The following is a 27083-nucleotide window of genomic DNA, read 5'->3' as shown; positions in this document are numbered from 1 at the left end:
TGGGCCACGATTGGGCTGGCGTGGGGGTGGGATCTGGGCCACGATTGGCTGGCGTGGGGTGGGATTCGGGCCACGATTGGCTGGCATGGGGTGGGATCCGGGCCACGATTGGCTGGCATGGGGTGGGATCCGGGCCACAGCTGGCTGGCGTGGGGGTGGGATCCGGGCCACAATTGGCTGGCATTCAACTCACGTTGTGCTAGCTGAACCCAGTGGCCATTTATTTGTCTAGCCGCAGAGCAGACATAGGAAACCGAATGATTCCGCCTCCTTTGCAGGACTGAAAATTCCATCGGCCACGCCCCAGTATCATCGTCCTCATTCTCTCTGTTCCTAACGTGCATTTTAAAAAAAACCCTGCTCCATGTGCTTTAACTCTGCTGATCACAGATATTACGCTGTGTCCCTTTGCTTCCCTTATCAATTTTCTACAATCCCCCATTTCTGACGTAACTATAATATATCTTCCATATTCCCTGTTCCATTTACAGCTGGCTTCACTTCCCCTCTGATCCTTACACCCAGCTTCCCTGCACTAACTATTTCAAAATAGTAACAAGATGCCCCCTTCTGGGGAAACCTAAGAAAAATTTGGCAGAAGGGAGTCAGGTTGCCCTGACCTCACTCTGGACCTGACCAATATCTGCTGTGAACCACCCTGACCACGCCAAGGCCCCCTTCAGTGCCCAGGCGCAGGCCCGCTATCCTGACTGGTCCTTTCCGTAGACTGTGGGACAGACCTTTTCTGCCTTTGTTTTCCATTCAGCAGCGGGGAGAGGTCGGCATCGATCCCGATCCACTCGGGCAGGAAGGCGGCTTCCGGCTTGAAGAGCTGGAGGAAGGGGGAATCGGGGAGGGTGTAGTTGGCCAAGTAGATGGTCTCCCCCCCCGGCCAGGTAGGCGGCCCAGATGCCGAAAGTCCCGATGGTCATGATCGTGTGGTTGCAATGGGCCAAGAGAGCGAAATCCCTCCCCGGCGACGACTCCTTCCCGTCCCCCGAGAAATACACGTCCCCCTGCGAGGCGTCAATGTTCTCCCGGCACCAGTCCATCCCGTTGCTGGTCACCATGAAGACCGGCTCCTGGTACCTGGCCCGGAAGTAGCCCATGGCCTTGTCCAGGTAGGCCTTGTCCGCCACCACCCCTTTCCGGACCTGGGGCATCACCCGGACGTAGTCCCCCCTCCGGACATGGACGCCGACGTAGGTCACGTTCTGGCGCTGGTCACGCAGCCCGGCCAGGTACTGGTTGGCCTCCTCCCTGACGTGGTCGTGGAAGGAGAATTCCTGGCTGATCTCCTGCCGGAGGTGGTGGTAGAAGGTCCAGGACCACGGGTAGCCCGTGAACCGGACGTATTTCCCCTCGATGTGCCTGTACTCCTCCGACATCCAATTGTGGAGCCCGTAATCCCTCCAGGGGATGCGCTGGAGCACGTCCCGGGAGATCACGGGCAGGGTGATGCGGAAGAGCGGGGCCAGCTGCTGGTGCATCTCCGGCGGGATGTAGGCCTGGCGCCCGTTCACCTTGGCCAGGGCGTAGAGGGAGGCGTATTCCCCCATCTGGTTCCCCAGGCGCCCCATGGAGTTCACGGTCCACATGCCCCGCTCCGTGGCTGGGGGCTGTTCCTGGGCGTGCGGGGAGGGGAACCTCTGACCTTGGGCAGGGAACCAGCCCTTCAGGTGGCCAAACGTGGAGAAGGCCAGGATGGCCAGGAGCAGCAGGATGACGGGGAGATGCGGGGGGGACCGGAAGGGGACCCAGGCGACAGGGGCCGTCATGGCTGAGGCAAGAGGAGGAGGTTCTGGCCTGCAAGGGGGGAAGGAATCAGGTGAAAGGGGGAGAATCAAAGGAGGGGTCTTCCCGGCCCGATTCCAGCTGAGCAGCTCTTGCCTCTGCCTCTACCTCTGTACCCCCCCCCCCCCCGCCAGCCCTGCCGGTGCCCCTCACTCCCACCCCACAGCCCCTACCCCCACCCGCCCTGCCGGTGCCCCTCACTCCCACCCCACAGCCCCTGCCCCCACCCACCCTGCCGGTGCCCCTCACTCCCGCCCCACAGCCCCCGCCCCCACCCACCCTGCCGGTGCCCCTCACTCCCGCCCCACAGCACCTGCCCCCACCCGCCCTGCCGGTGCCCCTCACTCCCGCCCCACAGCGCCTGCCCCCACCCACCCTGCCGGTGCCCCTCACTCCCGCCCCACAGCCCCTGCCGGTGCCCCTCACTCCCGCCCCACAGCCCCTGCCCCCACCCACCCTGCCGGTGCCCCTCACTCCCGCCCCACAGCGCCTGCTCCCACCCGCCCCCGGTGCCCCTCACTCCCGCCCCACAGCGCCTGCCCCAACCCGCCCTGCCGGTGCCCCTCACCCCCGCCCCACAGCACCTGCCGGTGCCCCTCACTCCCGCCCCACAGCCCCTGCCCCCACCCACCCTGCCGGTGCCCCTCACTCCCGCCCCACAGCGCCTGCTCCCACCCGCCCCCGGTGCCCCTCACTCCCGCCCCACAGCGCCTGCCCCAACCCGCCCTGCCGGTGCCCCTCACTCCCGCCCCACAGCGCCTGCTCCCACCCGCCCCCGGTGCCCCTCACTCCCGCCCCACAGCGCCTGCCCCAACCCGCCCTGCCGGTGCCCCTCACCCCCGCCCCACAGCACCTGCCCCCACCCGCCCTGCCGGTGCCCCTCACTCCCGTCCCACAGCGCCTGCCCCCACCCACCCTGCCGGTGCCCCTCACTCCCGCCCCACAGCCCCTGCCCCCACCCACCCTGCCGGTGCCCCTCACTCCCGCCCCACAGCGCCTGCTCCCACCCGCCCCCGGTGCCCCTCACTCCCGCCCCACAGCGCCTGCCCCAGCCCGCCCTGCCGGTGCCCCTCACTCCCGCCCCACAGCCCCTGCCGGTGTCCCTCACTCCCGCCCCACAGCCCCTGCCCCCACCCGCCCTGCCCCTGCCGGTGCCCCTCACCCCCGCCCCACAGCGCCTGCCCCCACCCGCCCTGCCGGTGCCCCTCACCCCCGCCCCACAGCGCCTGCTCCCACCCGCCCTGCCGGTGCCCCTCACCCCCGCCCCACAGCGCCTGCCGCCACCCCGCCCTGCCGGTGCCCCTCACCCCTGCCCCACAGCCCCTGCCAGCCCAGCCCTGGTTTAGTGCCGGAGCTATACTAGGGCGTGGGACCCCTCCATGGGACGGAGGGCAGGGAAGCAAGTTCCTGCTTATCTCCGGATCCAACCAGCGGAAAAGCAAACACCAAACATTTATGGGAGTCCCAACCCCCGTCCCTCGGAGCAGAACCCCACGTCCCTCCCAGGGCCACCGAGAGAACCCAGGAGTCCGGGGGCGCCCAGCCAGGCCGTCGAGTGCCCTGCAGTGGGTCTGAGCCCAGTCCAGCCCGAGGGCAGCAGAAGGGTCACTGGGTCGATCGCGGGGCAGAGCGCCCGGACTCCTGGGTTCTCTCCCCTCCAGCCCTGCCCCCTCCCCTGTCTTCATCCCCCGCCCCCCCCGAACCTCCGCACCCTGCGCAGTGTTCGCTCAGCTCGTCCCACCCGCCGCACCTGGCAGCAGGAGGGAGCCGGCCCGGGGATGCCGGTGGCTCCGGCGGCTCCAGGCTCAGGCGGCTGCGTCCCAGGCAGATGGGAGGGGAACCTGTCTCCGCATGGGGAGGCGCTGGGAGTCCCTGCCGGGCGGAGGGGGAGGGGGGGGCGGACCAGGGAGAGCCAGAGGGAGCCTGGTGCCAGGAGTCGGATCTGCGCCTCCTCGCTGCCTCCATGTCTCTTCGGGGGGGAGCCCAGGGTCCCGGAGCCAAATCCCAGAGCCAGCCGGGCAGCGGACGCCCCCTGCAGCTCCGAGCCCCCCTCCCGCCGGGTGCTGCTCTGGGCACAAGGGCAGCCGGGCCAGGGGAAAGCGCCCCCTGCTGGGCTCTGAGCCTGCTGGCGCCGGGCCAGAGGCAGCTGCAGGCTGCTCCTCCCCACGCCAATCGACACCCATCCGCCAGCCCCCGCCGGGAGACAGCCCGGGAGTCCTGGCTCCCAGCCCTTCCCCCGACCATCAGGCCCCCCCCTGCTCGGGGGCCAGAGGAACAGGCGCACCCCTGGTGCCAGAACACCCCGATTCCTGCCAAGATTTACACCCCCGTCCCACAGTCTCCCTTCCCCAGAGCTGGGCGCATTCCCCTCGGGAGAGGCGTGTCCCTCGGGAGCACCCACCCTGGATGGTTGGGGGGCGGAGCCCAGCCATGGGGGAAATTGGCTCCTCCCCCCCTCCCCAGGATACAAAGTTCACCAGGTTTTCTGGGTCAGCGGCTTCCCCACCCTAGGGAAGAAGCCCTGCAGGGGCTGGGCCAGGCATGAGCCCTGACGTATTCGCTGGGGAGAAGGGGGGGGGCAGGTGAGGCTGATCCTGGGAGAGGCAGAGCGGGGGACGATTTTGACACACACCACGTGGGAGGCTCGGGGAAGCTGGGCAGGAATGCAAGGGCTAACCCCCTGACCCCCGTCAATAGCACCCGGGCTCTGTGGCTGCCATGGGGGGTGGAGCAGGCCAAGGGAAGGGCGATGGGCTCTAACCACTCAACCCAGCTGCCAGCCAACAGCCGAGTGATCCCAGCTGGCGTCCCTCCCCAAGCTTCATTGCCTCTGCCCCGTGACCTTCCTCAGCCAAACGGGGTATCGCAGCAAAAGAGCCCAGCTGGTCAGTGTGAGGGGGCGAGTCCCCATACTCCCATGCTGAGGAATCATGGCACTTTCCTTTAATTTGTATTAATTGAAGCACGGATTTGCCCTCCCATTATCCCCCCGGGCTTGATGTCAGGACGACAGGTCCACAATTAGTTGGGAGATCCCCAAATCCCATTTAAAACATTGGCCCAAGGTTAGCTTTCTCAGCCCAAAGAGGGCTCCGGATGCCTCGGCCAGCTCTTTTCAAACTCTTGGTGATTTCCTTTTGTACCTGCTATTTTACTTTCACTTGAGTCAAGAGAAGAACCGAGAGCTTGCCCACCATCATCACCTGCTCAGGCAACATCATAGAATCATAGAATCATAGAATAATAGGACTGGAAGGGACCTCAAGAAGTCATCGAGTCCAGCCCCCCGCCCTCAAGGCAGGACCAAGCTCCGTCTACACCATCCCTGACAGATGTCTATCTAACCTGTTCTTAAATATCTCCAGAGAGGGAGATTCCACCACCTCCCTTGGCAATTTATTCCAATATTTGACCACCCTGACAGTGTACTTTTTCCACGCGCAGACACAAGAAATATTTAAGGAAAGATTCTCCCTTCGTGGCAGCACTGAAATTTCTACCCTCTCCATCTACAATGTCCCCATAGCAATGGCAGAGCTCTTTGTGCTCCTAATCTATGTTTAAAACAGCTCCTTAATTGTCTTTAACACTGTGGGCCAGCGACGTGGCCTTCCTGCCTTTTGCTTCCCTTATCAATTTTCTACATCTCCTCCCTTCAGATTTATATACATTGCTACCCACCACCCCAATATTTGTGATAGTTGGCTTTACTTCCCCTCTGAGCCTGACTCCCAGCTCCCCTGTGGTCACAGTTCAGCCAAGGAACAAGATGCTCCCTTCGGGGGGATCCTAGGAGAAGGCCCACAGAGCAAACCCAGGTCTGCTTGACTCCTCCCTGCACCTGATCTATATCTGCTCAGATACACCCTGACCTGCCCATCAGCCTCTTCCCTTCCCAAGGGCTGGCCTGCTGTGCCGGCAGATCCTGTTGGTAGCCGGGTCTTTTCCACCAGATTCTCATTCTACCATGGGGAGAGGCCAGCTCCATGGCTGGGGGCCGTTCCTGGGTGTGCAGGGAGGCGAACCTCTGACCTCAGACAAGGAACCAGCCCGTCAGGTGGCCGAACATGGAGACCACGATGGCCAGGACCAGCAGGGAGCCACGGGGGGGGGGGATGGAAGGGGACCCAGGCGACTGCGGCTGTCGTGGCCTAAAGGAGGGAAGGAGTGTTCTGGCCTGGAAGGCGGGGGGAGTGGGCTGAAAGGGGGAGGAGCAGAGGACGGGTCTTCCCAGCCCTATTCCAACTGTTCCCTGCCTCAGTCAACCCCCTGCCTCTCCAGCCCTGGGGGTGCCCCTAACTCCTGACCCACAGCCCAGCCCTGGGGGTGCCCCTAACTCCCGACCCGCACCCCCTGCCTCTCCAGCCCTGGGGGTGCCCCTAACTCCTGAGCCACAGCCCAGCCCTGGGGGTGCCCCAACTCTCGACCCGCACCCCCTGCCTCCCCAGCCCTGGGGGTGCCCCTAACTCCCGACCCGCACCCCCTGCCTCCCCAGCCCTGGGGGTGCCCCTAACTCCCGACCCGCAGCCCCTGTCTCCCCAGCCCTGGGGGTGCCCCTAACTCCCGACCCGCACCCCCTGCCTCCCCAGCCCTGGGGGTGCCCCTAACTCCCGACCCGCACCCCCTGCCTCCCCAGCCCTGGGGGTGCCCCTAACTCCCGACCCGCACCCCCTGCCTCCCCAGCCCTGGGGGTGCCCCTAACTCCCGACCCGCACCCCCTGCCTCCCCAGCCCTGGGGGTGCCCCTAACTCCCGACCCGCACCCCCTGCCTCCCCAGCCCTGGGGGTGCCCCTAACTCCCGACCCGCACCCCCTGCCTCCCCAGCCCTGGGGGTGCCCCTAACTCCCGACCCGCAGCCCCTGCCTCCCCAGCCCTGGGGGTGCCCCTAACTCCCGACCCGCAGCCCCTGCCTCCCCAGCCCTGGGGGTGCCCCTAACTCCCGACCCGCACCCCCTGCCAGCCCAGTGTGCTGGGCAGTGTGATGCGGTGGGGGAGCATTTCAGCTCTATCTCCTGCGAGAGGAAAAGCAACCCCCAAGTTTCTGCAGCCAGAGCAATCCATGGGACGCCCCCATGCCCCAGCCAGGGGATGGGCACCAAGCCCCCCCCAGAGGTGGGAGAACCCGGCGCCCTGGCTCCTAGCCCCCTTGCTCTCAGAGCAGACACAGGTACAATGTTTTACAAAATCTTTATTCCAACCATTGTTTGTCCATTTTCAAAAGTGGGTTTTCTGCCCCACTCCCTACACCCCCCCCAAACGCGCGCTGCCCGGCTCCTCCCCACAGGCCCCAGCTCCAAAGGGGGGCTGGGAACCCCCTCATATACCCCCCTTCCCCAGAGCTGGGCACATTCCCCTATGGGGCGTCTCCCACCCCCACCGTACCCCACGGGCCCCTAGCACCAATCCAACCCCCCACCCCCTGGGATCAGCTGTGGGTTTGGCCTGGGCAAATGTCCCCCCCACATTTCTAGCCCAACCCCCTCATGCAGTGCAGGCCCCTGGGGGGAGCTCTAATAGCATTAGCACCTTTCCTCCCCCCAGAAGAGCCCTGGGGCCAGCGACCCTCTGCCTTGGACCCAGAGGGGTGGGGGGGTCGTTACAAACCACATGGGAGTCTCAGGCCAGCTGAGCTAGAATGGGAGCCCCCCCCATTTGCAGTGCCCAAGCTCTGGGGGGCTCCAGCTGGGGGAGGCAGGGAAAGGGGGCACTGCAGGTGACCAGGGGAATGGCCCGGATACTTGGCCAATGGCTTTGCCTCCTCCCTTCCCCAGTGAGGTAGGTAAGTGTGAAACCCATTTTCCAGATGGGGAAACCGAGGCACACAAGTGATGACTGGGCCCAAGCCAAGGTGCAGCTGGGGAGAGAACCCAGGAGTCCTGCCTCCCCCCCCCAAAACACTAGCCCCCACTCCCCTCCCGCAGCTGGCTGCAGCCCCCAGGAGTCCGGGCTCGCTCCTGCCCCACGATCCATCGTCTGTACCGAGGTCCAGTGACACGGGCAGGGATCAGCCACCACCTGGAGGGCAGGGGACACACCCCCAGCTCGGGACTCTGTGAGAAATTAGCCCCTTCGCCCCCCCAACCCCAAATCCACCAGGGGCCCTTGGCCCAGTGAGCCCTGAGAACAGCATCAAGCAGTAAGAACACTGGGGCCCTTTGATCGGGGGCAGGGGGTCCCTGAGCACCCCCTCCCGGGGCCACAGCTGGACTGTGCCTCCGGGGGCTGGGGGTGCAAGGGAGGAAAGCCCAAATAGCACCAGAGGGAGGGGACGGCCGCCGGCCCCAGACGCCTGCAGAGCTGGGGGGAGGAGGGGAGGTCGGCCCTTCCACTCTCTTGCGCAAGCACTGCCCAGGCGAGAGCGGGGCCCGCCCGCCCCCCAGGACAGGGCTCCCCTGCAGGCAAGGGGGTCCTGCCGCCCCAGCTGAGGAGCCAGGCCCCAGCCCTGCTGGTTCTCTGCACTCGTCAGAGGGATAATGACCCCCGGCCCCAGCCCGAGGGGAGGGGGAGCCCAGCGCCGCCCCAGGCATGCACCTCAGAGAGCTGGGGCCCCGGCCCACGGGCCGGCAGCCAGGCGAGGTCCCTGAGCCTCAGGCCGACTCCTCGCTGGAGGCCATGTCGAGGTTGATGGAGCCGTGGCTCACCACCAGCCGCAGGCGCTTGGGGGGGGTGAAGGGGTGGAAGGTCACCGTCCGTTTGGGCTCCTGCTCCGCCCGGCAGAGCCTCCCCGCCTCCAGGCGGACGTGGGCGTAGAGGGAGAGCTTGGGGTCGTCTCTGCCCGGGGGGGGCTGGCTGGCCGGCTGCTGGCGGTTCGGGGGGTGGGAGCAGGGGCTGGCAGGGAGCGTGGCCTTGGCTTGCTGCCGGGCCATACTCCTGGTCCGACAGAGCAGCTGGCTCGGGGGCGGGGGAGCTGGGGGGGTCAGGGGTTGGGGAGCTGTGTCCCCGGCGCGGTGCTTCACAGCTCCAGCAGGGGGCCCTGCGTCCCCAACCCCTGGCTCCAGCGCAGCCCCAGGGGGCCCCGCGTCCCTGGCCCCTGGCTCCAGCGCAGCCCCAGGGGGCCCCGCGTCCCTGCAACCTGGCTCCAGCGCTGCCCCAGGGGGCCCCGCGTCCCTGCAACCTGGCTCCAGCGCTGCCCCAGGGGGCCCCGTGTCCCTGCAACCTGGCTCCAGCGCTGCCCCAGGGGGTCCTGCGTTCCCGGCCCCCAGCTCCAGCATGGCCCCAGGGGGCCTCAAGTCCCCAGTCCCCGGCTCCAGCGCTGCCCCAGGGGGTCCCGCGTCCCTGCAACCTGGCTCCAGCGCAGCCCCAGGGGGCCCCGTGTCCCTGGAACCTGGCTCCAGCGCAGCCCCAGGGGGCCCCGCGTCCCTGCAACCTGGCTCCAGCGCTGCCCCAGGGGGCCCCGCGTCCCTGCAACCTGGCTCCAGCGCAGCCCCAGGGGGCCCCGCGTCCCTGCAACCTGGCTCCAGCGCTGCCCCAGGGGGTCCCGCGTCCCTGCAACCTGGCTCCAGCGCAGCCCCAGGGGGCCCCGTGTCCCTGGAACCTGGCTCCAGCGCAGCCCCAGGGGGTCCCGCGTCCCTGCAACCTGGCTCCAGCGCTATCCCAGGGGGCCCCATGTCCCCAGAACCCGGCTCCAGCGCTACCCCAGGGGGTCCCATGTCCCTGGCCCCCAGCGCTGCCCCAGAGGGCCCCCCATCCCCAGTGTGGAGCCGCATGTCTCTAGCACAGAGCTTCAGAGCTCCACAAGGGGGCCCAGTGAGGCCAGCCCGAAGCTCCAGAATTCCCCCCGAGAGCCTCATGGAGGGCAGGGTCTCCCGCAGGCCTCGGCTGGGGCAGCGGACCCCATGTGGCCCCCCAGCCCCTGAGCCTTGCCCAGCCAGTCCTCTTGGGGGCAGCCTGCCCCCCAGCCCCAGACGCAGCGCGCAGCTGGGACTGGGGGGGGCCAGGCGGGGACCGGCCAGGCCGGTGGCTGTGCAGCAGCTGTCGTCCCAGTGCGCCGGGCGGCGTCTGCGCAGCGAGCGACGGAGGACGGTGCCGGAGCCCTCGGCGCTGGCCGGCGTCCGCCCGGCTCTGGGCTCCCACCGCGGCAGGGAAACCCAGAGGGGCTTCCGCAGCCGGCAGCCAGCTGGCCCCGCGCCCCGGCAGGCCACACAGTCGTGCAGGGCGACCCGCAGGTCCTTCAGCGCCACCAGAGACCAGGGCAGCCCGCGGCTCCGGGCTCCGAGCCGGGAAGCTGCAAGAGGACAAAGGGAGAGGTCAGGCAAACCCCCGGCACCAGGACAGCGCCACCGCCGACCCCCCGGGCGGGGCGCCTACCGCGGGCACGCTCCCTCCTGCGCCGGGCCTTCCGCCGGCGCCGCGCGCCCGGCTGCTGCGTCTGTTTGGAGACCCGCCCCTTCCAGCGCTGCAGCCGCCCGTCCGTCTCCCGCAGCCGGTACTTCTCCTGCGCTGAGGTAGATTGCGAGGGGTCCTTCTTCCGCAGGCGGAAGGCGCCTTCCCCCTTCCTGCGCAAACAGAGGCCTTAAGTCCTGGCTCCCGGCCCTGCTGCTCCACCCACTAGCCCCTGCTCCCCTCCCCAGGCGTCCTGGCTCCCGACCACACTGCTCTACCCACTAGCCCCCGCTCCCCTCCCCAGGCGTCCTGGCTCCCGACCACACTGCTCTACCCACTAGCCCCTGCTCCCCTCCCCAGGCGTCCTGGCTCCCGACCACACTGCTCTACCCACTAGCCCCTGCTCCCCTCCCCAGGCATCCTGGCTCCTGACCACACTGCTCTACCCACTAGCCCCTGCTCCCCTCCCCAGGCGTCCTGGCTCCCGACCACACTGCTCTACCCACTAGCCCCCGCTCCCCTCCCCAGGCGTCCTGGCTCCTGACCACACTGCTCTACCCACTAGCCCCTGCTCCCCTCCCCAGGCGTCCTGGCTCCCGACCACACTGCTCTACCCACTAGCCCCCGCACCCGTCCCCAGGCGTCCTGGCTCCCGACCACACTGCTCCACCCACTAGCCCCTGCTCCCCTCCTCAGGCGTCCTGGCTCCCGGCCCTGCTGCTCCACCCACTAGCCCCCGCTCCCCTCCCCAGGCATCCTGGCTCCTGACCACACTGCTCTACCCACTAGCCCCCGCTCCCCTCCCCAGGCGTCCTGGCTCCCGACCATACTGCTCCACCCACTAGCCCCCGCTCCCCTCCCCAGGCGTCCTGGCTCCCGACCACACTGCTCTACCCACTAGCCCCCGCTCCCCTCCCCAGGCATCCTGGCTCCTGACCACACTGCTCTACCCACTAGCCCCCGCTCCCCTCCTCAGGCGTCCTGGCTCCCGACCACACTGCTCTACCCACTAGCCCCTGCTCCCCTCCCCAGGCGTCCTGGCTCCCAACCACGCTGCTCTACCCACTAGCCCCTGCTCCCCTCCCCAAGCGTCCTGGCTCCCGACCACGCTGCTCTACCCACTAGCCCCCACTCCCCTCCCCAAGCGTCCTGGCTCCCGACCACGCTGCTCCACCCACTAGCCCCCACTCCCCTCCCGAGCCAGGCGGCCTGGCTCCCCGCCCCACTGCTCCACCCACTAGCCCCCGCTCCCCTCCCGAGCCAGGCGGCCTGGCCCCCCGCCCCACCTCTCGCAGGTGCGGCACTCGCACAGCTCGTTGTTCTCCCCAAAGAAGCCGTCGCCGTAGAAGCAGGTGATCTCGTCGTCCGGCTCGATGTCCCTGAGCACCTTGACGCAGGCCGTGTTCCCCTCCGTCGGGACGAACTGGCGGGACAGGGACGTCAGCGGGGGGGCCATAACCCCCGACAGCTGCACCCCCCAGCAGGGGTCTCCCAGCCCTGGGCAAAGGCTCGTTCACCCTCCGCCCCAACTTCTTGCCCCTCCCTTCCCCGGGGTCCCACGTCCTGGCTCCGCCCCAGCCCCCCGGCGAGCCCTACCTTGCAGTTGGGCCTGCAGTCTGGTGGGTCCCCCGGCAGTCCAGGAGCAGCGGGAGTGGAGAGAAGGCAGAAGACAGGATCAGGCGCCTGCCACTCCCCCCGGCTCACAGCACGTCCCCAGCCCTGCCGCCCCAGGGTGAGTGACCACAGGCTGCCGCCACGGGGACCAGGGTGGGACAAAGCCTCCCCCCGCCCAGCCCTGCCCACACCTACGGGCTGGAGAGGATCAGCCGTGCCAGGGGCAGAGCTGGTGCTGAATGACCCCCCCCAGTGCGGGGGGCACCACTGAGAGGCCCCCTACAGGTCTGGGAGATCCCAAAGAGGCTGGGAGGGAGGGGCCACAGGAGGATGGGGCAGAGCTGGGGGAGCCCAGGGTGGGGCTGCAGGTCAGGACTGAGGGGCACCGGCAGGGCAGGAAAGGGGCTTGGCGGGGTGGGCGGGTGGAGGCAGCAGGTGCCTGGCAGAGCGGCAAGAGTGGGGATCTGGCAAGGTGGGTGGGAGGCCCGGCAGGGGCCTGGCAGGGCAGGTAGGAGGAGTACCAGGGGCCCAGTAGGGCGGGTGGGTGGAAGCAGTGGGGGCGGGAGTGACGGGGGGTCCGGCGGGGGGCCTGGCAGGGCGGGTGGGAGTGGCGGGAGGCCCTGCAGGGCGGGAGGGGCGGGGGACATGGCAGGGCGGGCGGGAGTGGCGGGGGGTCCGGCGGGGGGCCCGGCAGGGCGGGTGGGAGTGGCGGGAGGCCCTGCACGGCGGGAGGGGTGGGGGACATGGCAGGGCGGGCGGGAGTGGAGGGGGGTCCAGCGAGGGGCCCGGCAGGGCGGGCGGAAGGGGCGGGGGGCAGCGGGGGGCCCGGCAGGGTGGGTGGGTGGGGAGGCTAGCGGGGGGCCCAGCGGGGCGGGCGGGAGTGGTGGGGAGCCCGGCAGGGGGCCCAGCAGGGCAGGCGGGAGTGGCGGGGGCTCTGGCGAGGGGCCCGGCGAGGTGGGCGGGAGGGGCGGGGGCTCTGGCGAGGGGCCCAGCAGGGCAGGCGGGAGTGGCGGGGGCTCTGGCGAGGGGCCCGGCGAGGTGGGCGGGAGCAGCCGCCCGCACCGTGGTTGATGAAGGCGGCGGGGCCGAGCCAGAGCTGGGCGCACTGCTTGCGCGTGGAGTACATGATGCTGAAGTCGTTCTCCCCGGCCCGCAGCAGGCTCTCGTCTGGCTCCGTCAGCTCCGCAATGCAGCCCACCAGCAGCTCCAGCTTGTCGTTCTTCCTCCTGCGGCATTGGGGGCAGGTAAGGGCCTGCTGCACAGCCCCCCATCGGGCACTGGGGGTGGGTGGGGAGGCTGGATACACAGAGACCCCTCGCCTGGCACGGGACCCAGCCACTCTGGGGGATAGGCAGGCGTAGGGGGACCCCTTCTAGCACGGGACCCAGTCATTTTGGGGGGTGGGCAGGCGTAGGGGGACCCCTTGCCCAGTCTGGGAGCCAGCTGCTCTGGGGCGGGACAGGCGTAAGGGAGCCCTTTGCCCATGGGGTGCAGGGAGTCGAGAGCCTCCTACCATGACTTTGTGGACACCACCTGGGCCCCGTTGGTCTCCAGGGAGTAGCGGCTGCAGGGCAGGATGGCGAAGCCGCTCTCAGGGAGGAAGATGCGGAGGTAGCGGAATATCTGGGGAGAACACGAGAGGGACCGTGACCCAGGCTGAGAACCCAGGAGTCCTAGCGCCCAGCCCAGCCCAGCCCAGCCCCACCCCGCCCTTCCCTGCTCCGCCCACTGGACCCCTTGCCCTGCCCCTCGGCAGGCCAGGCCCCAGGACTCACGTGAGTTTTGAGCGCTGTCTCCTGCTGGCGGCTACGGCTCTTGAAGTAGGGGCCAGCCCATTCGCCCAGCATGAGGGCCCGGTACGCGGCCTCCAGGTCCCGGCGCCGGCGGAACCCCTCCACCGCCTCGCGCAGGTGGTGCTGCCTCCTGATGGCGGGGAGCGGGCTGGGGGGCAGAGAGTCCTCATCACACCCCTGCCACCCCAGCCCTGGGCTCCCCCAGCCCTGCCGGTGCCCCTCACTTCTGCCCTGCAGCCCCTGCCAGCCCAGCCCTGCCGGTGCCCCTCACTTCTGCCCCGCAGCCCCTGTCAGCCCAGCCCTGCCGGTGCCCCTCACTCCTGACACAGCCCCTGCCAGCCCAGCCCAGCCCTGCCGGTGCCCCTCACTCCTGACACAGCCCCTGCCAGCCCAGCCCTGCCGGTGCCCCTCACTCCTGACACAGCCCCTGCCAGCCCAGCCCTGCCAGTGCCCCTCACTCCTGACACAGCCCCTGCCTGCCCAGCCCTGCCGGTGCCCCTCACTCCTGACACAGCCCCTGCCAGCCCAGCCCTGCCGGTGCCCCTCACTCCTGACACAGCCCCTGTCAGCCCAGCCCTGCCAGTGCCCCTCACTCCTGACACAGCCCCTGTCAGCCCAGCCCTGCCAGTGCCCCTCACTCCTGACACAGCCCCTGCCAGCCCAGCCCTGCCAGTGCCCCTCACTCCTGACACAGCCCCTGCCAGCCCAGCCCTGCCGGTGCCCCTCACTCCTGACACAGCCCCTGTCAGCCCAGCCCTGCCAGTGCCCCTCACTCCTGACACACAGCCCCTGCCAGCCCAGCCCAGCCCGTGCCCCTCACTCCTGACACACAGCCCCTGCCAGCCCAGCCCTGCCGGTGCCCCTCACTTCTGCCCCGCAGCCCCTGTCAGCCCAGCCCTGCCGGTGCCCCTCACTCCTGACACAGCCCCTGCCAGCCCAGCCCAGCCCTGCCGGTGCCCCTCACTCCTGACACAGCCCCTGCCAGCCCAGCCCTGCCGGTGCCCCTCACTCCTGACACAGCCCCTGCCAGCCCAGCCCTGCCAGTGCCCCTCACTCCTGACACAGCCCCTGCCTGCCCAGCCCTGCCGGTGCCCCTCACTCCTGACACAGCCCCTGCCAGCCCAGCCCTGCCGGTGCCCCTCACTCCTGACACAGCCCCTGTCAGCCCAGCCCTGCCAGTGCCCCTCACTCCTGACACAGCCCCTGTCAGCCCAGCCCTGCCAGTGCCCCTCACTCCTGACACAGCCCCTGCCAGCCCAGCCCTGCCAGTGCCCCTCACTCCTGACACAGCCCCTGCCAGCCCAGCCCTGCCGGTGCCCCTCACTCCTGACACAGCCCCTGTCAGCCCAGCCCTGCCAGTGCCCCTCACTCCTGACACAGCCCCTGCCAGCCCAGCCCTGCCGGTGCCCCTCACTCCTGACACAGCCCCTGCCAGCCCAGCCCAGCCCTGCCAGTGCCCCTCACTCCTGACACAGCCCCTGCCTGCCCAGCCCTGCCGGTGCCCCTCACTCCTGACACAGCCCCTGCCAGCCCAGCCCAGCCCAGCCAGTGCCCCTCACTCCTGACACAGCCCCTGCCAGCCCAGCCCTGCCGGTGCCCCTCACTCCTGACACAGCCCCTGCCTGCCCAGCCCAGCCCTGCCGGTGCCCCTCACTCCTGACACAGCCCCTGCCTGCCCAGCCCAGCCCAGCCAGTGCCCCTCACTCCTGACACAGCCCCTGCCTGCCCAGCCCAGCCCTGCCAGTGCCCCTCACTCCTGACACAGCCCCTGCCAGCCCAGCCCTGCCAGTGCCCCTCACTCCTGACACAGCCCCTGTCAGCCCAGCCCTGCCAGTGCCCCTCACTCCTGACACAGCCCCTGCCAGCCCAGCCCAGCCCGTGCCCCTCACTCCTGACACACAGCCCCTGCCAGCCCAGCCCTGCCCGTGCCCCTCACTCCTGACACAGCCCCTGCCAGCCCAGCCCTGCCAGTGCCCCTCACTCCTGACACAGCCCCTGCCTGCCCAGCCCTGCCAGTGCCCCTCACTCCTGACACAGCCCCTGCCAGCCCAGCCCAGCCCAGCCCGTGCCCCTCACTCTTGCCCCGCAGCCCCTCCCGGTGCCCCTCACTCCCGCCCCACAGCCCCTGTCCCCCGGCCAGCCACGCCCTGACCTGACGTTCATCTTGTGGGTCTTGAAGCCCAGGTAGGAGTCGAGCACCAGGCTGGTGGCCAGGTCGTCATTCTCACACAGCTCCTTGGCCGTCACCCGCGTGGACCCCATGGTCCGACCAGACGCATGCTGCTGCCTGCGGCGGGGGAGGGGTGTCAGAAAGCCAGACAGGGGCGCCCTGGAGCTCCACTCGGGGGGGATCCTGCAGCTCCTGGGTGTCCCCGGCATCTCTGCCCCACCACATGCCGGCAGAGGGGGCATCTGGGGCCGGGACACAGCCCCTCCAGCGTGTGCCAAGGGGACTCCTCCCCCACTGTGCGCCCTGCAGCCCAGCCCCCATTCCATCCCACAGCCCCAGCGCCCAGGACTGCGCAGCCGGGGACCCCGACTGGAACACACGCCCGTCACCTGCTGCCCACAGCTAGGGGCAGGCTTGCCCCTCCTCCGCCCCCCAGCCCTGGGGGCTTCCCTGCAGCAAGTGACAGGGACAAAGAACAGAGAGAAAACAACAGCACCGGCGGGAACCCCTCATGGGCCTCCCGCAACAGCTGGTTCCTGGAGACTCCCCCCCACTTCTAGAGAGGACCCCGGAGTCGGAGCTCTGAGGCTCCCTCCTCAGCCAGAGACAGGACCCCGGAGTCTGAGCCCTCAGCCCCTCCCCTCTAATCACCAACCGCCCCCCTCCCAGAGTCAGAGAGAGGACCCCGGAGTCGGAGCTCTCGGCCCCGCACCCCCCAGAGAGAGGACCCCGGAGTCGGAGCTCTCGGCCCCGCACCCCCCAGAGAGAGGACCCCGGAGTCGGAGCTCTCCGCCCCGCACCCCCCAGAGAGAGGACCCCGGAGTCGGAGCTCTCAGCCCCCCACACCCCCCAGAGAGAGGACCCCGGAGTCGGAGCTCTCGGCCCCGCACCCGCCAGAGAGAGGACCCCGGAGTCGGAGCTCTCAGCCCCCCACACCCCCCAGAGAGAGGACCCCGGAGTCGGAGCTCTCGGCCCCGCACCCCCCAGAGAGAGGACCCCGGAGTCGGAGCTCTCAGCCCCGCACCCCCCAGAGAGAGGACCCCGGAGTCGGAGCTCTCCGCCCCGCACCCCCCAGAGAGAGGACCCCGGAGTCGGAGCTCTCGGCCCCGCACCCCCCAGAGAGAGGACCCTGGAGTCGGAGCTCTCGGCCCCGCACCCCCCAGAGAGAGGACCCCGGAGTCGGAGCTCTCGGCCCCGCACCCCCCAGAGAGAGGACCCTGGAGTCGGAGCTCTCGGCCCCGCACCCCCCAGAGAGAGGACCCCGGAGTCGGAGCTCTCGGCCCCCCCACACCCCGCAGAGAGAGGACCCCGGAGTCGGAGCTCTCAGCCCCCCACACCCCCCAGAGAGAGGACCCCGGAGTCGGAGCTCTCGGCCCCGCACCCCCCAGAGAGAGGACCCCGGAGTCGGAGCTCTCGGCCCCGCACCCCGCAGAGAGAGGACCCCGGAGTCGGAGCTCTCAGCCCCCCACACCCCCCAGAGAGAGGACCCCGGAGTCGGAGCTCTCGGCCCCGCACCCCCCAGAGAGAGGACCCCGGAGTCGGAGCTCTCGGCCCCACACCCCCCAGAGAGAGGACCCCGGAGTCGGAGCTCTCGGCCCCGCACCCCGCAGAGAGAGGACCCCGGAGTCGGAGCTCTCGGCCCCGCACCCCCCAGAGAGAGGACCCCGGAGTCGGAGCTCTCGGCCCCGCACCCCCCCAGAGAGAGGACCCCGGAGACGGAGCTCTCGGCCCCGCACCCCCCAGAGAGAGGACCCCGGAGACGGAGCTCTCGGCCCCGCACCCCCCAGAGAGAGGACCCCAGAGTCGGAGCTCTCAGCCCCGCACCCCCCAGAGAGAGGACCCCAGAGTCGGAGCTCTCAGCCCCGCACCCCCCAGAGAGAAGGACCCCGGAGTCGGAGCTCTCAGCCCCCGCACCCCCCAGAGAGAGGACCCCGGAGTCGGAGCTCTCAGTCCCCGCACCCCCCAGAGAGAGGACCCCGGAGTCGGAGCTCTCGGCCCCGCACCCCCCAGAGAGAGGACCCCAGAGTCGGAGCTCTCGGCCCCGCACCCCCCAGAGAGAGGACCCCAGAGTCGGGAGCTCTCGGCCCCCGCACCCCCCAGAGAGAGGACCCCAGAGTCGGAGCTCTCAGTCCCCCGCACCCCCCAGAGAGAGGACCCCCGGAGTCGGAGCTCTCAGTCCCCGCACCCCCCAGAGAGAGGACCCCAGAGTCGGAGCTCTCGGCCCCGCACACCCCCAGAGAGAGGACCCCGGAGTCGGAGCTCTCGGCCCCCGCACCCCCCAGAGAGAGGACCCCGGAGTCGGAGCTCTCGGCCCCGCACCCCCCAGAGAGAGGACCCCGGAGTCGGAGCTCTCGGCCCCCGCACCCCCCAGAGAGAGGACCCCGGAGACGGAGCTCTCAGCCCCCCGCACTCCCCAGAGAGAGGACCCCGGAGTCGGAGCTCTCGGCCCCCGCACCCCCCAGAGAGAGGACCCCGGAGTCGGAGCTCTCAGCCCCCCGCACTCCCCAGAGAGAGGACCCCAGAGTCGGAGCTCTCGGCCCCGCACCCCCCCAGAGAGAGGACCCAGAGTCGGAGCTCTCGGCCCCCGCACCCCGCAGAAGAGAGGACCCCCGGAGTCGGAGCTCTCAGCCCCCCACACCCTCCAGAGAGAGGACCCCGGAGACGGAGCTCTCAGCCCCCCGCACTCCCCAGAGAGAGGGACCCCGGAATCGGAGCTCTTGGCCCCGCACCCCCCCAGAGAGAGGAACCCGGAGTCGGAGCTCTCAGCCCCGCACCCCCCAGAGAGAGGACCCCAGAGTCGGAGCTCTCGGCCCCGCACCCCCCAGAGAGAGGACCCCGGAGTCGGAGCTCTCGGCCCCCGCACCCCCCAGAGAGAGGACCCCGGAGTCGGAGCTCTCGGCCCCGCACCCCCCAGAGAGAGGACCCCGGAGTCGGAGCTCTCGGCCCCGCACCCCCCAGAGAGAGGACCCCCGGAGTCGGAGCTCTCGGCCCCCGCACCCCCCAGAGAGAGGACCCCGGAGTCGGAGCTCTCGGCCCCCGCACCCCCCAGAGAGAGGACCCCGGAGTCGGAGCTCTCGGCCCCGCACCCCCCAGAGAGAGGACCCCAGAGTCGGAGCTCTCGGCCCCGCACCCCCGAGAGAGAGGACCCCGGAGTCGGAGCTCTCGGCCCCCGCACCCCCCAGAGAGAGGACCCCAGAGTCCGAGCCCCACCCTCCTGTTAGCTTCCAATCCCTGTCTGAGGTCATCTCCCTGCACTGTGCCCTGGGCTCTTTCGAGCCACTCAGCCTCCCTGCAGCCAGCCTGGCCCACCCCGCAGGAACACTGAAAACATCTGGGAGGGGGGGGGGAGCCCCTGAGCCACTGCAGCTCCACCGCTAATCACCCGAGGGGCCTTGGGGCCAGGACTCCTGGGTTCTCTCCTGCTTGTGAGAGGGGAGTGAGGCCTAGTGGGGGTTGGGAGCCAGGACTCGCGGCTGTCTGACAAGGAGGGGAGGGATTTCCTATTTGGGAGGCTTCCCCCCCCCACCTGCCCCATAGCAACAACTGCCAGACTGGGCGGAGAGCAGCTGCTGACCCTGGCTGGGGGAAATTTGAGGGGAACAGAAGCAGGGCAGGGCCTGCCTGCTCAGGGAGGCGGGGAATGGGGCAGGGGGCCAGCAGCCATCCAGCCACCAAAAGCCATTCCCCCCCCCCCCCCCCCCGCCCCATGTGTGAATCCAATCGCAGCGCATGAGTCACCCCCGCTCCAGCTGGGATGAGGATTGCCCAAGCTGTAGCATCAGCAGAGGGGCCCACACATCCCCGTCCCCTCCTCTCATACACCCCCAGCCAGCCCTCCCTTCCCCACAGCGCTTTGTGTATTAGAAACTGGTTGGGCGCACCCACTGCAGTAGTATCTGCACAGACCCCCAGGACAGAGCTCGGCCGGGCCGCTCGAACTCCCTCCTCCTGGAAGCCCAGGAGCCACAGAGGGACTCAGGGAAACCGAGGCACAGAGGGGGCCTTGCTTGGCTGGACATCCAGATGATCAGCGGACGAGAACCCAGGTGTCCTGACAAGGAGCGAGCTGTTCGCTCGGCCAGCCCCTAGCACAACGGGGCAGCCCCTGAGCGGAGCCCAGCGCCCCAGAAGCGGTCCAGGGAGGGCCAGCTCACAGCCAATTACCAATCACCCCTGACCCAGCCTTTGTGACCCCGGCCGTGCCAGACCAGACGCTGCCCGAACCCAGCGTGAAACGAGTCCTCAGCTGAGCTTCACGGCAAGACATGAGGCCACAAAATTCACCCTGTTCTGCCTCGATTCGCCACCCCCCCCAGACGGGGGCCCCCTTGTGGGGACACCGGGAAAAGCCGCCAATTTCAGGCGCGCCCGCTGGGGAGGGCTCCCCACATTCAGCCGGGCAAGTTGTCAGCAGCGGCTTTGCCCATGGGGCTGCGGGGAAGGGCGTGTGCAGGGATGTGAGCGTCCACACACACAGGCAGCTGGGGGGCAGGTTGGGCATCTGGGCCTCTGCTCCTTGGGGCCAGGGACCAGGCACCCGCTGCACCTCTGTGAAGAGCCCGGCATGGGGGGGGGGAGCAGCACCACGTGGGGCGAAGAGGATGGAGGGCACCCGGGAGAACCTGGGGAAGCCAGGGCACCTCAGGGAGGATTGGGGGAGGGGCTGTCACCAAGGGAGGGGGGAGAAGGAGCTGGCACCACAGGGAGGACTGGGGGTCAGGGGGGAGGGGCTGGCACTGGGGGGGGGTGGAGGAGGGACTGACACCATAGGTTGTGCTCTGAGGGTGGGGGGAGGAGCTGGCACCACGGGGGGGGGGGGGGGAGGGGGCTCAGGGGATGGGGGAGGGGCTGGTACCACGGGGGGGGGGGGAGGTCTGGGGTGGGGGAGGGGCTGGCACCACGGAGGGGGGGGCTTAGGTGTGGGGGAGGGGCTGACACCATGGGGTGTCGGGGGGGTTCAGGGGGTGGGGGAGGGGGCTGACACCATGGGGGGGTCAGGGGGGGTTCAGGGGGTGGGGGAGGGGGCTGACACCATGGGGTGTCGGGGGGGTTCAGGGGGTGGGGGAGGGGCTGACACCATGGGGGGGTCAGGGGGGGTTCAGGGGGGTGGGGGAGGGGCTGACACCATGGGGTGTCGGGGGGGTTCAGGGGGTGGGGGAGGGGCTGACACCATGGGGGGGTCAGGGGGGGTTCAGGGGGTGGGGGAGGGGCTGACACCATGGGGGGGGTCAGGGGGGGTTCAGGGGGGTGGGGGAGGGGGCTGACACCACGGGGGGCTCTGGGGTGGGGGAGGGGGCTCAGGGTGTGGGGGAGGGGCGGGCACCAATAAGGGGGGGCGCTCAGGGGGGTGGGGGAGGGGCCGACAACATGGGGGGGGTCTGGGGGGTTCAGGGGGTGGGGGAGGGGCTGGCACCATGGGGGGGGGGCATGACGAGGGGCGGGGCTACGCGAGCGACCGTTGGGGAGGCCCCGCCCCGCTCCGCGCGCGCCGCGCCCGCTCGCGCCTCACCTGCCCCAGCCGCCGCCGCTTCTGTGTGTCCCCCTCCCCCGCCCGTCGCGGAGCCCTCGCGGCCTTCGCCCCCGCCCCCCACGGGGCCCATTGGGCCCTATCCCGGCCGCGCCGCTTCCTATTGGGCCAGCCCGGCTGCCTATCGCTGCTCGCCCCGCCCCCGCCCGCGGCCGTTGGGCGGTCGGAGTGTTTGTCACACGCTCCCCCCGCCCCCGCGGGACGCCCTGCTTCCCGCGCTGCCCATTGGGGAAACCAGGTGTCTGTCCGTTTCCGTCCGGCCCCTTCGCTCCCCATTGGGCGCCTGACAGGCTACTGCCATCCGACGCACACCTCTGCCGCCTCCTATTGGACTGCTCGGGTGCCAACCTTGTCCATCCTGCCCTGGGCGCCCATTGTCGCTCGCTATCTTTCTCCCTCTCCGATTGGTCTCTCAACTATCAATCTAATCTCACTCCCTGCCCACTCACCGAGAAACGTGCGCCTCTGTGTCTCTACCAGCGTCTATTGGCCGAAGCCACTGTCTATCATTCTATACCCGCCTCATACTTTTAGTTTCCTCTCTGATTGGTCGTCCTCTGGCTTCTTCTATTGGACAATCAATCTGGCTGTCATTACCCTTTGTCACACCCAATCGCAAGCCCACCCCTGTTCCGCCCTGATTGGCCCGCTGTCTCCTATTATTGGCCCAAGCAGTTGTCAATCATCTATTGTTAGCCAGGTAGCTCACGTGAGTGTCTAGTCGGGTGGGGGGGGGAAGGGGGAGTATCTCAACAAAACTTTATTGACACTGCTGGGGGGAAGGGACGACACAGAGCCCTGAGTTTTGTAGGACCTACAATAAACACTGATGAACCGTGTGTCCCTTCCCTTGGGTTGTAAATAAAGACTGAGAGTGGGCAGCTGGACAATAAGGCCCATCTGATCAAGGCCCAGCTAGTTTAACCCCACCCCATTCAGATAGGTACAGGCCTTGTGGTTTTTGTAGGTCCTACTGTAAACGCCTCACAAATATTTTTCACGGGTCACATAAATTTTAAACAATGGAAACAGGCTCAATAGAAGATAGACAGGGCCTCCCCCAGGCCTCCAGTTTTGGTAGGCCCTACTGTAAACATAAATCTTCACCACCCATTACATCCAAGTGAGGAGATTTCAGAGGCGGGAAGGGGACCCAAACAGGGCCCATGGGAAGGAGGCGCCTCAAAGCCACACGCTGAGAAGGCGACAGAACAGTTACGGGTGGGAAGCAGCTATTAAGGCAGGCAAGGGGGATTCCTGGATAACCAGCCCCGTTATTCCCCACCCCAGAGGCGGTTGCATTTCAGTGCCAGTTCCTTTATGTGCACAGCTCCCGTAGGCCAGGCAGTGAATGTCGCTCCTGGGGGCACGGCCAAGCCAAAGTCTCCATACTCAGCAGGAATTTGGCTGTGACAAGCTGCGGCAGGACTCACGGCTCCCAGCTGAGATGCGCTGGGTAGCCTCCTGGGCTCGGTTAGGATGGAGAGTGCTGCCAAGTGACACGCAGACCACCCCGAACGGCTGGTGAGGCCCACATGGGGCTGGCGAGGGAGGGATCAAGGGGTGGGGGGGGGGACAGGCTGACTGTGGGGCAGGATACAGGATCTTTTCTCTCTAGGAAGCACCACTCCTGACTTGGCTCCAGGCCAGGGGGAGAGGGTGCCCAGACCCTGCTCCAATCACTGGACCCCCACTGCCCCCCCCAGATCTGGCAAGAGATCCCAGGAGTCCTGAGTCTGTGTTTTTAAGAACATTTAACACTCACCTGCCCAGGGTCCCCATGCAAGCCAATATGATGGAGGAAGCTAGCTGGGGCCCCAGAACCGCCTGTGTTGTATCAGGGGGAGCCCCCCCGTACGGAAAGTCCCTCCCCACTACAGCCCTCTGCGTGCTGCACTTTGGCCCCAGCTGTCACAGAGTTTTGCTTTCTGTCCCGGGGTGGAGCCATAGCAGGTGATAGGGCCCTTGTACCCCCAGCCAGGTGCAGGGGCAGGACAGAGGAGCCAGGCAGCCGGCTCAGACAATGTTTCTGTGCCAGAGGCTCAGCTGAGGGGTAGGTACACATCCACCCTCGCTCACCGGGGGGAAACTGAGGCACCCAGATGGGGTGGTCAGAAATGGCAAAAAGCAGGAAAGGAACGTGGGTTCCCAGCCCCCCCCCGCTCTAACCCCTAGACATCACTCCCAACTCAGGGCTGGGAGCGAACCCAGGAGTCCTGTCTGCCACTAGGCCCCCACTCCCTGCTCTGAGCTGGGAGAGAACCCAGACCCCTTGACTCGTGGGGGGGGGCTGCCTCCTCCAGACCTGACCCGGGGCCAGGGGGTGGGGGTGTGTGTGTGTATATTTAATGCTCCTAATTATACCTCAGCAGGTGCCTCCAAGATCCCCCAGCACCTCCCAGGGCAGCCCCACACTCTTGCAAAGAGGGAAGGACATAAGAGGCACCCCGTGCCTTTAAATAGCAGGAGGGGGTGGGGTGGGGGATGTTTTAAAGGGCTCCCCAGGCTACAGCCTCTCTTTGGTGGGGGGGAGGGAGCCCAGCCTTCTGGAGAGGGAAAGGGGGGGGCTCTCCCCCCTTCCCCAGCGTCTCACCCCCTTCCCCTGCTTAGGTCTCTACCATGTGGGGCTGGGCCCTGCTCCCCATCCTGCTGGCCATCTCGGGCACCGTGGGCTTCTGGGTGGTGTAAGTAAAACATGGGGGGCTGCTTTGCCTGGGGCTCCCTGCCTGCCTGGGGTGGGAATGGGGCAGGGGCCTGTCCGTCGAGGGGGGTGCTGGCTCCCATCTGGCCCCAGAGCAGGGACTGGCTGCAGGGGGGGTAGGGAATGGGGCCTGGGGCCTGTCCTCTCCACGGGATGGTTCAGAGGGAGGGTGCTGAGCAGCAACGCTGAACTCCGGTTCCCCTTCCATCGGGCCAGCTCTGTCTCCCTCCCTTTCCCCCGCAGTTACGCCATGGCCGTGGCCAACGGGTCCGTGAACGTCACAGTCGTGTTCCCGTATATCAGGTAGGTAGGTCATAGGCTGGTCTCAGCCCCTTGTGTTAATCCAGAGTCAGTCCTGTTTGCACTTGGGGGGCAGGGCAGGGTTCTGATCTCAGCCCCTTGGGTTAATCCAGAGTCAGTCCTGTTTGCACTGGGGGCGGGGCGGGGTTCTGATCTCAGCCCCTTGGGTTAATCCAGAGTCAGTCCTGTTTGCACCGGGGGCGGGGCGGGGTTCTGATCTCAGCCCCTTGGGTTAATCCAGAGTCAGTCCTGTTTGCACTGGGGGCGGGGCGGGGTTCTGATCTCAGCCCCTTGGGTTAATCCAGAGTCAGTCCTGTTTGCACTGGGGGCGGGGCGGGGTGGGGTTCTGATCTCAGCCCCTTGGGTTAATCCAGAGTCAGTCCTGTTTGCACTGGGGGGGGTGGGGTTCTGATCTCCGCCCCCTGGGACTGCAGAACGTGGGGGCAGGGGCAGGGCTTGGCCGTGCATCTGTCGGGGTCTCTCTGCTCTTTCCCCAGCACCTGTGGCTCCGACCCTCCCCAAAGCTGCATCTTCGCCCAAATACTGAACATGGGGGGCCTTCCTCGGTGAGTGATGCCTCCAGGCTCCCCCTCCCCCGGCAGGGCCTGGCTGGCTCAGAGTGAGGGGCCTGTCTCCTCTGGGGGGCACCGGCCCCTCTGACCTGGGCTCTCTCCCTCCCAGTCGTCTGTATCAGCTACCTGAGGTTCCAGCAGGTGCGGGACGGGGGGGGTTCCTGTGCACTGAACACGGCCGGCCTCGCCCTGGGGCTGCTCTGTGCCCTGGGAGCCTCCATCGTGGGCAACTTCCAGGTAGGGGGCTGGGCGGGAGCTCGGGGGGGAAATGGGTGGGAGTCTGGGGGGGCTCCTCCCCCAGGGGACGCTGCGCCCAGGTGTGCTGTAGGGGGGCTACCTCCAGGGGGCGCTGAGAGGGGGGGGCTCCCTCCCCCAGGGGACGCTGTGCCCCAGGTGTGCTGTAGGGGGGGCTACCTCCAGGGGGGTACTACAAGGGGGGGGCTCCTCCCCCAGGAGGTGCTGGGGGGCGCTATGAGGAGGGCCTATGTCCCGGGCGCACTGTAGGGGGGCTCCCCCCAGGGGGCGCTGAGAGGGGGGCTCCTCCCCCAGGGGGGGCTATGAGGGGGGCCTGTGTCCCGGGCGCGCTGTAGGGGGGCTCCCCCCAGGGGGCGCTATGAGGGGGGCCTGTGTCCTGGGGTGCGCTGTAGGGGGGCTCCTCCCCCAGGGGGCGCTATGAGGGGGGCCTGTGTCCCGGGCGCGCTGTAGGGGGGCTCCCCCCAGGGGGCGCTATGAGGGGGGGCGTGCTGTAGGGCGGCTCCCCCCAGGGGGCGCCCTCCCACCTGCTCCCTTCCCGCCCCGGCAGCAAAGTAACCAGCTGGAGACACATTTGTTCGGTGCCTTTCTGGCCTTCGTCCTGGGCGTCGTGTACTTCTGGGTCCAGGCTGCGCTGACCCCATCGGATGAAGCCTCGTCATGGGGGCAATTGGATCGGCCCAACCCGGTTCTGTCTCAGTGCGGCCAGCACGGCCCTGCTGGTGGCCAGTATCCTTGGCATAGAGCTGGGCTGGGACTGAGCGGCATTGCCAGGGCTGTAGGGGGGGGAGCCGGGGGGCTGGCAGGGCTGGAGTGAGGGGCACTGGAATGACTGGGGGGCAGGCAGGGCTGTGGGGGGGGGAGCCAGGGGGGGCTGGCAGGGCAGGGTGGGGCTGGCAGGGCTGGAGTGAGGGGCACTGGAATGACTGGGGGGCTGGCAGGGCTGTGGGGGGGAGCCAGGGGGGGCTGGCAGGGCAGGGTGGGGCTGGCAGGGCTGGAGTGAGGGGCACTGGAATGACTGGGGGGCTGGCAGGGCTGCGGGGGGGGAGCAAGGGGCAGGGCAGGTAGGAGTGAGGGGCACCAGCATGGCTGGGGGGGCAGGGCTGCGGGGGGGGAGCAAGGGGCAGGGCAGGGCAGGAAGGAGTGAGGGGCACCAGCATGGCTGGGGGGGCAGGGCTGCGGGGGGGGGCACCGCCCAGCCGTTGCCCCCTTGACTCTGGCTCCGTGTTCCCCCTGCACGGGCTGGGCCTGCGGTCGGAAGCCGCCTGCTGCGAGTGGGCCTTGGCCCTCGCCCTCTTCCTGCTCTTCGGCCCTCTTCGCCGTGGATTTCTGGCACGTCGCGTCGTGCTCCCTGCGCCTGCAGCGCCGGGCGCCTGCCCCGCCCCACGAGCTGGGGGCCACCTCCACGCAGAGCCTGGCGCTCTAGGGCCGGCTGCCAGCCGCGCGGGGCCCGGCGCCCCGTGGGCCGCCCTCAGCTCGGGGCACTGCCAAGGGAAGCTCACAGCGGGGGGGCTGGTTGACCCTGAGACTGGTGGCGCCTTTGCTCCCCACCCCCCGCACCTGGGGAGCAGCTGGATCAGCCCCGCCAGTGACCCCCCCGGAGCCCCGGCTTTGGCCCACAGGGTGGGGCTGCAATAGACAGGCAGTTTCTGCCACCTGCTGCCTGTGTTGCATGGGGGGGGGTGGCACCCGTGGAGGGGACAGGCCCCTGCCCCGGGTGGGAGCTGGCACCCCCTACAGGACCCTGTGGTCCATTCTCCCCCTCCCATTCCTCACACTGTGGGTTCAAACCCAGCATGGGGAGGACCCTGTATTTGGTGGCCCTGCTGTGGGGGGGCTGGATGGGATTGGGGGAAGGGGTGGTTGAGTGAGGTGGGAGAGAAACCCCCCGGGGGGGGGCAGGGTGGAGGAACTGAGGAACGTTGGAGGAGAAGGGACGGGGCTTGAGACCCAAGGTGTGTGTGTGGGGGGGGGAACAAACAGGGCCAGGCCCCCCCGCCGTGGGGGGTTGGTTCATGATCTGTTGTCGGTTTGTATT

The 27083-nt window shown here is 68.5% G+C and overlaps 2 protein-coding genes and 1 pseudogene across 5 annotated transcripts; 1 reads left to right on the top strand and 2 right to left on the bottom strand.

Annotated features, from left to right (window-relative positions):
* Positions 1-208: 208 nt before the first annotated feature.
* On the bottom strand, positions 209-4118 carry LOC102460609 (galactoside alpha-(1,2)-fucosyltransferase 2-like; annotated as a pseudogene).
* Positions 4119-6820: 2702 nt separating this feature from the next.
* On the bottom strand, positions 6821-21359 carry KMT5C (lysine methyltransferase 5C). Of its 4 annotated transcripts, XM_075917591.1 has the most exons (10): positions 15676-15810; positions 13506-13671; positions 13244-13353; positions 12793-12956; positions 11713-11732; positions 11403-11539; positions 10102-10289; positions 8951-10018; positions 8867-8908; positions 6821-8824 (listed from the first exon to the last, which is right to left on the bottom strand). In XM_075917591.1, exons 1-10 carry the CDS (start codon positions 15783-15785, stop codon positions 8382-8384), a joined length of 2448 nt encoding a protein of 815 aa, XP_075773706.1. In that variant the 5' UTR covers positions 15786-15810; the 3' UTR covers positions 6821-8381. The 4 variants fall into 4 exon arrangements, with proteins under 4 accessions (XP_075773706.1, XP_075773707.1, XP_075773705.1 ...); XM_075917592.1 differs by adding an exon at positions 21203-21359 and having other exon boundaries at positions 6821-10018; XM_075917590.1 differs by having other exon boundaries at positions 8867-10018.
* Positions 21360-23096: 1737 nt separating this feature from the next.
* On the top strand, positions 23097-26932 carry LOC106732459 (modulator of macroautophagy TMEM150B-A). Its single transcript, XM_075917608.1, is given in 10 exon segments — positions 23097-23273; positions 23831-23904; positions 24165-24224; positions 24719-24773; positions 24775-24787; positions 24903-25030; positions 25596-25685; positions 25687-25774; positions 26271-26356; positions 26358-26932. Coding segments are annotated over 9 exon segments (699 nt in total). The 5' UTR covers positions 23097-23273; positions 23831-23839; the 3' UTR covers positions 26472-26932.
* Positions 26933-27083: the final 151 nt, after the last annotated feature.

Source organism: Pelodiscus sinensis, unplaced genomic scaffold (genome assembly GCF_049634645.1).
Source record: "Pelodiscus sinensis isolate JC-2024 unplaced genomic scaffold, ASM4963464v1 ctg125, whole genome shotgun sequence".
In the NCBI taxonomy this organism is placed as follows: domain Eukaryota; kingdom Metazoa; phylum Chordata; order Testudines; family Trionychidae; genus Pelodiscus; species Pelodiscus sinensis.
This window is presented reverse-complemented; position numbering and strand designations above follow the sequence as displayed.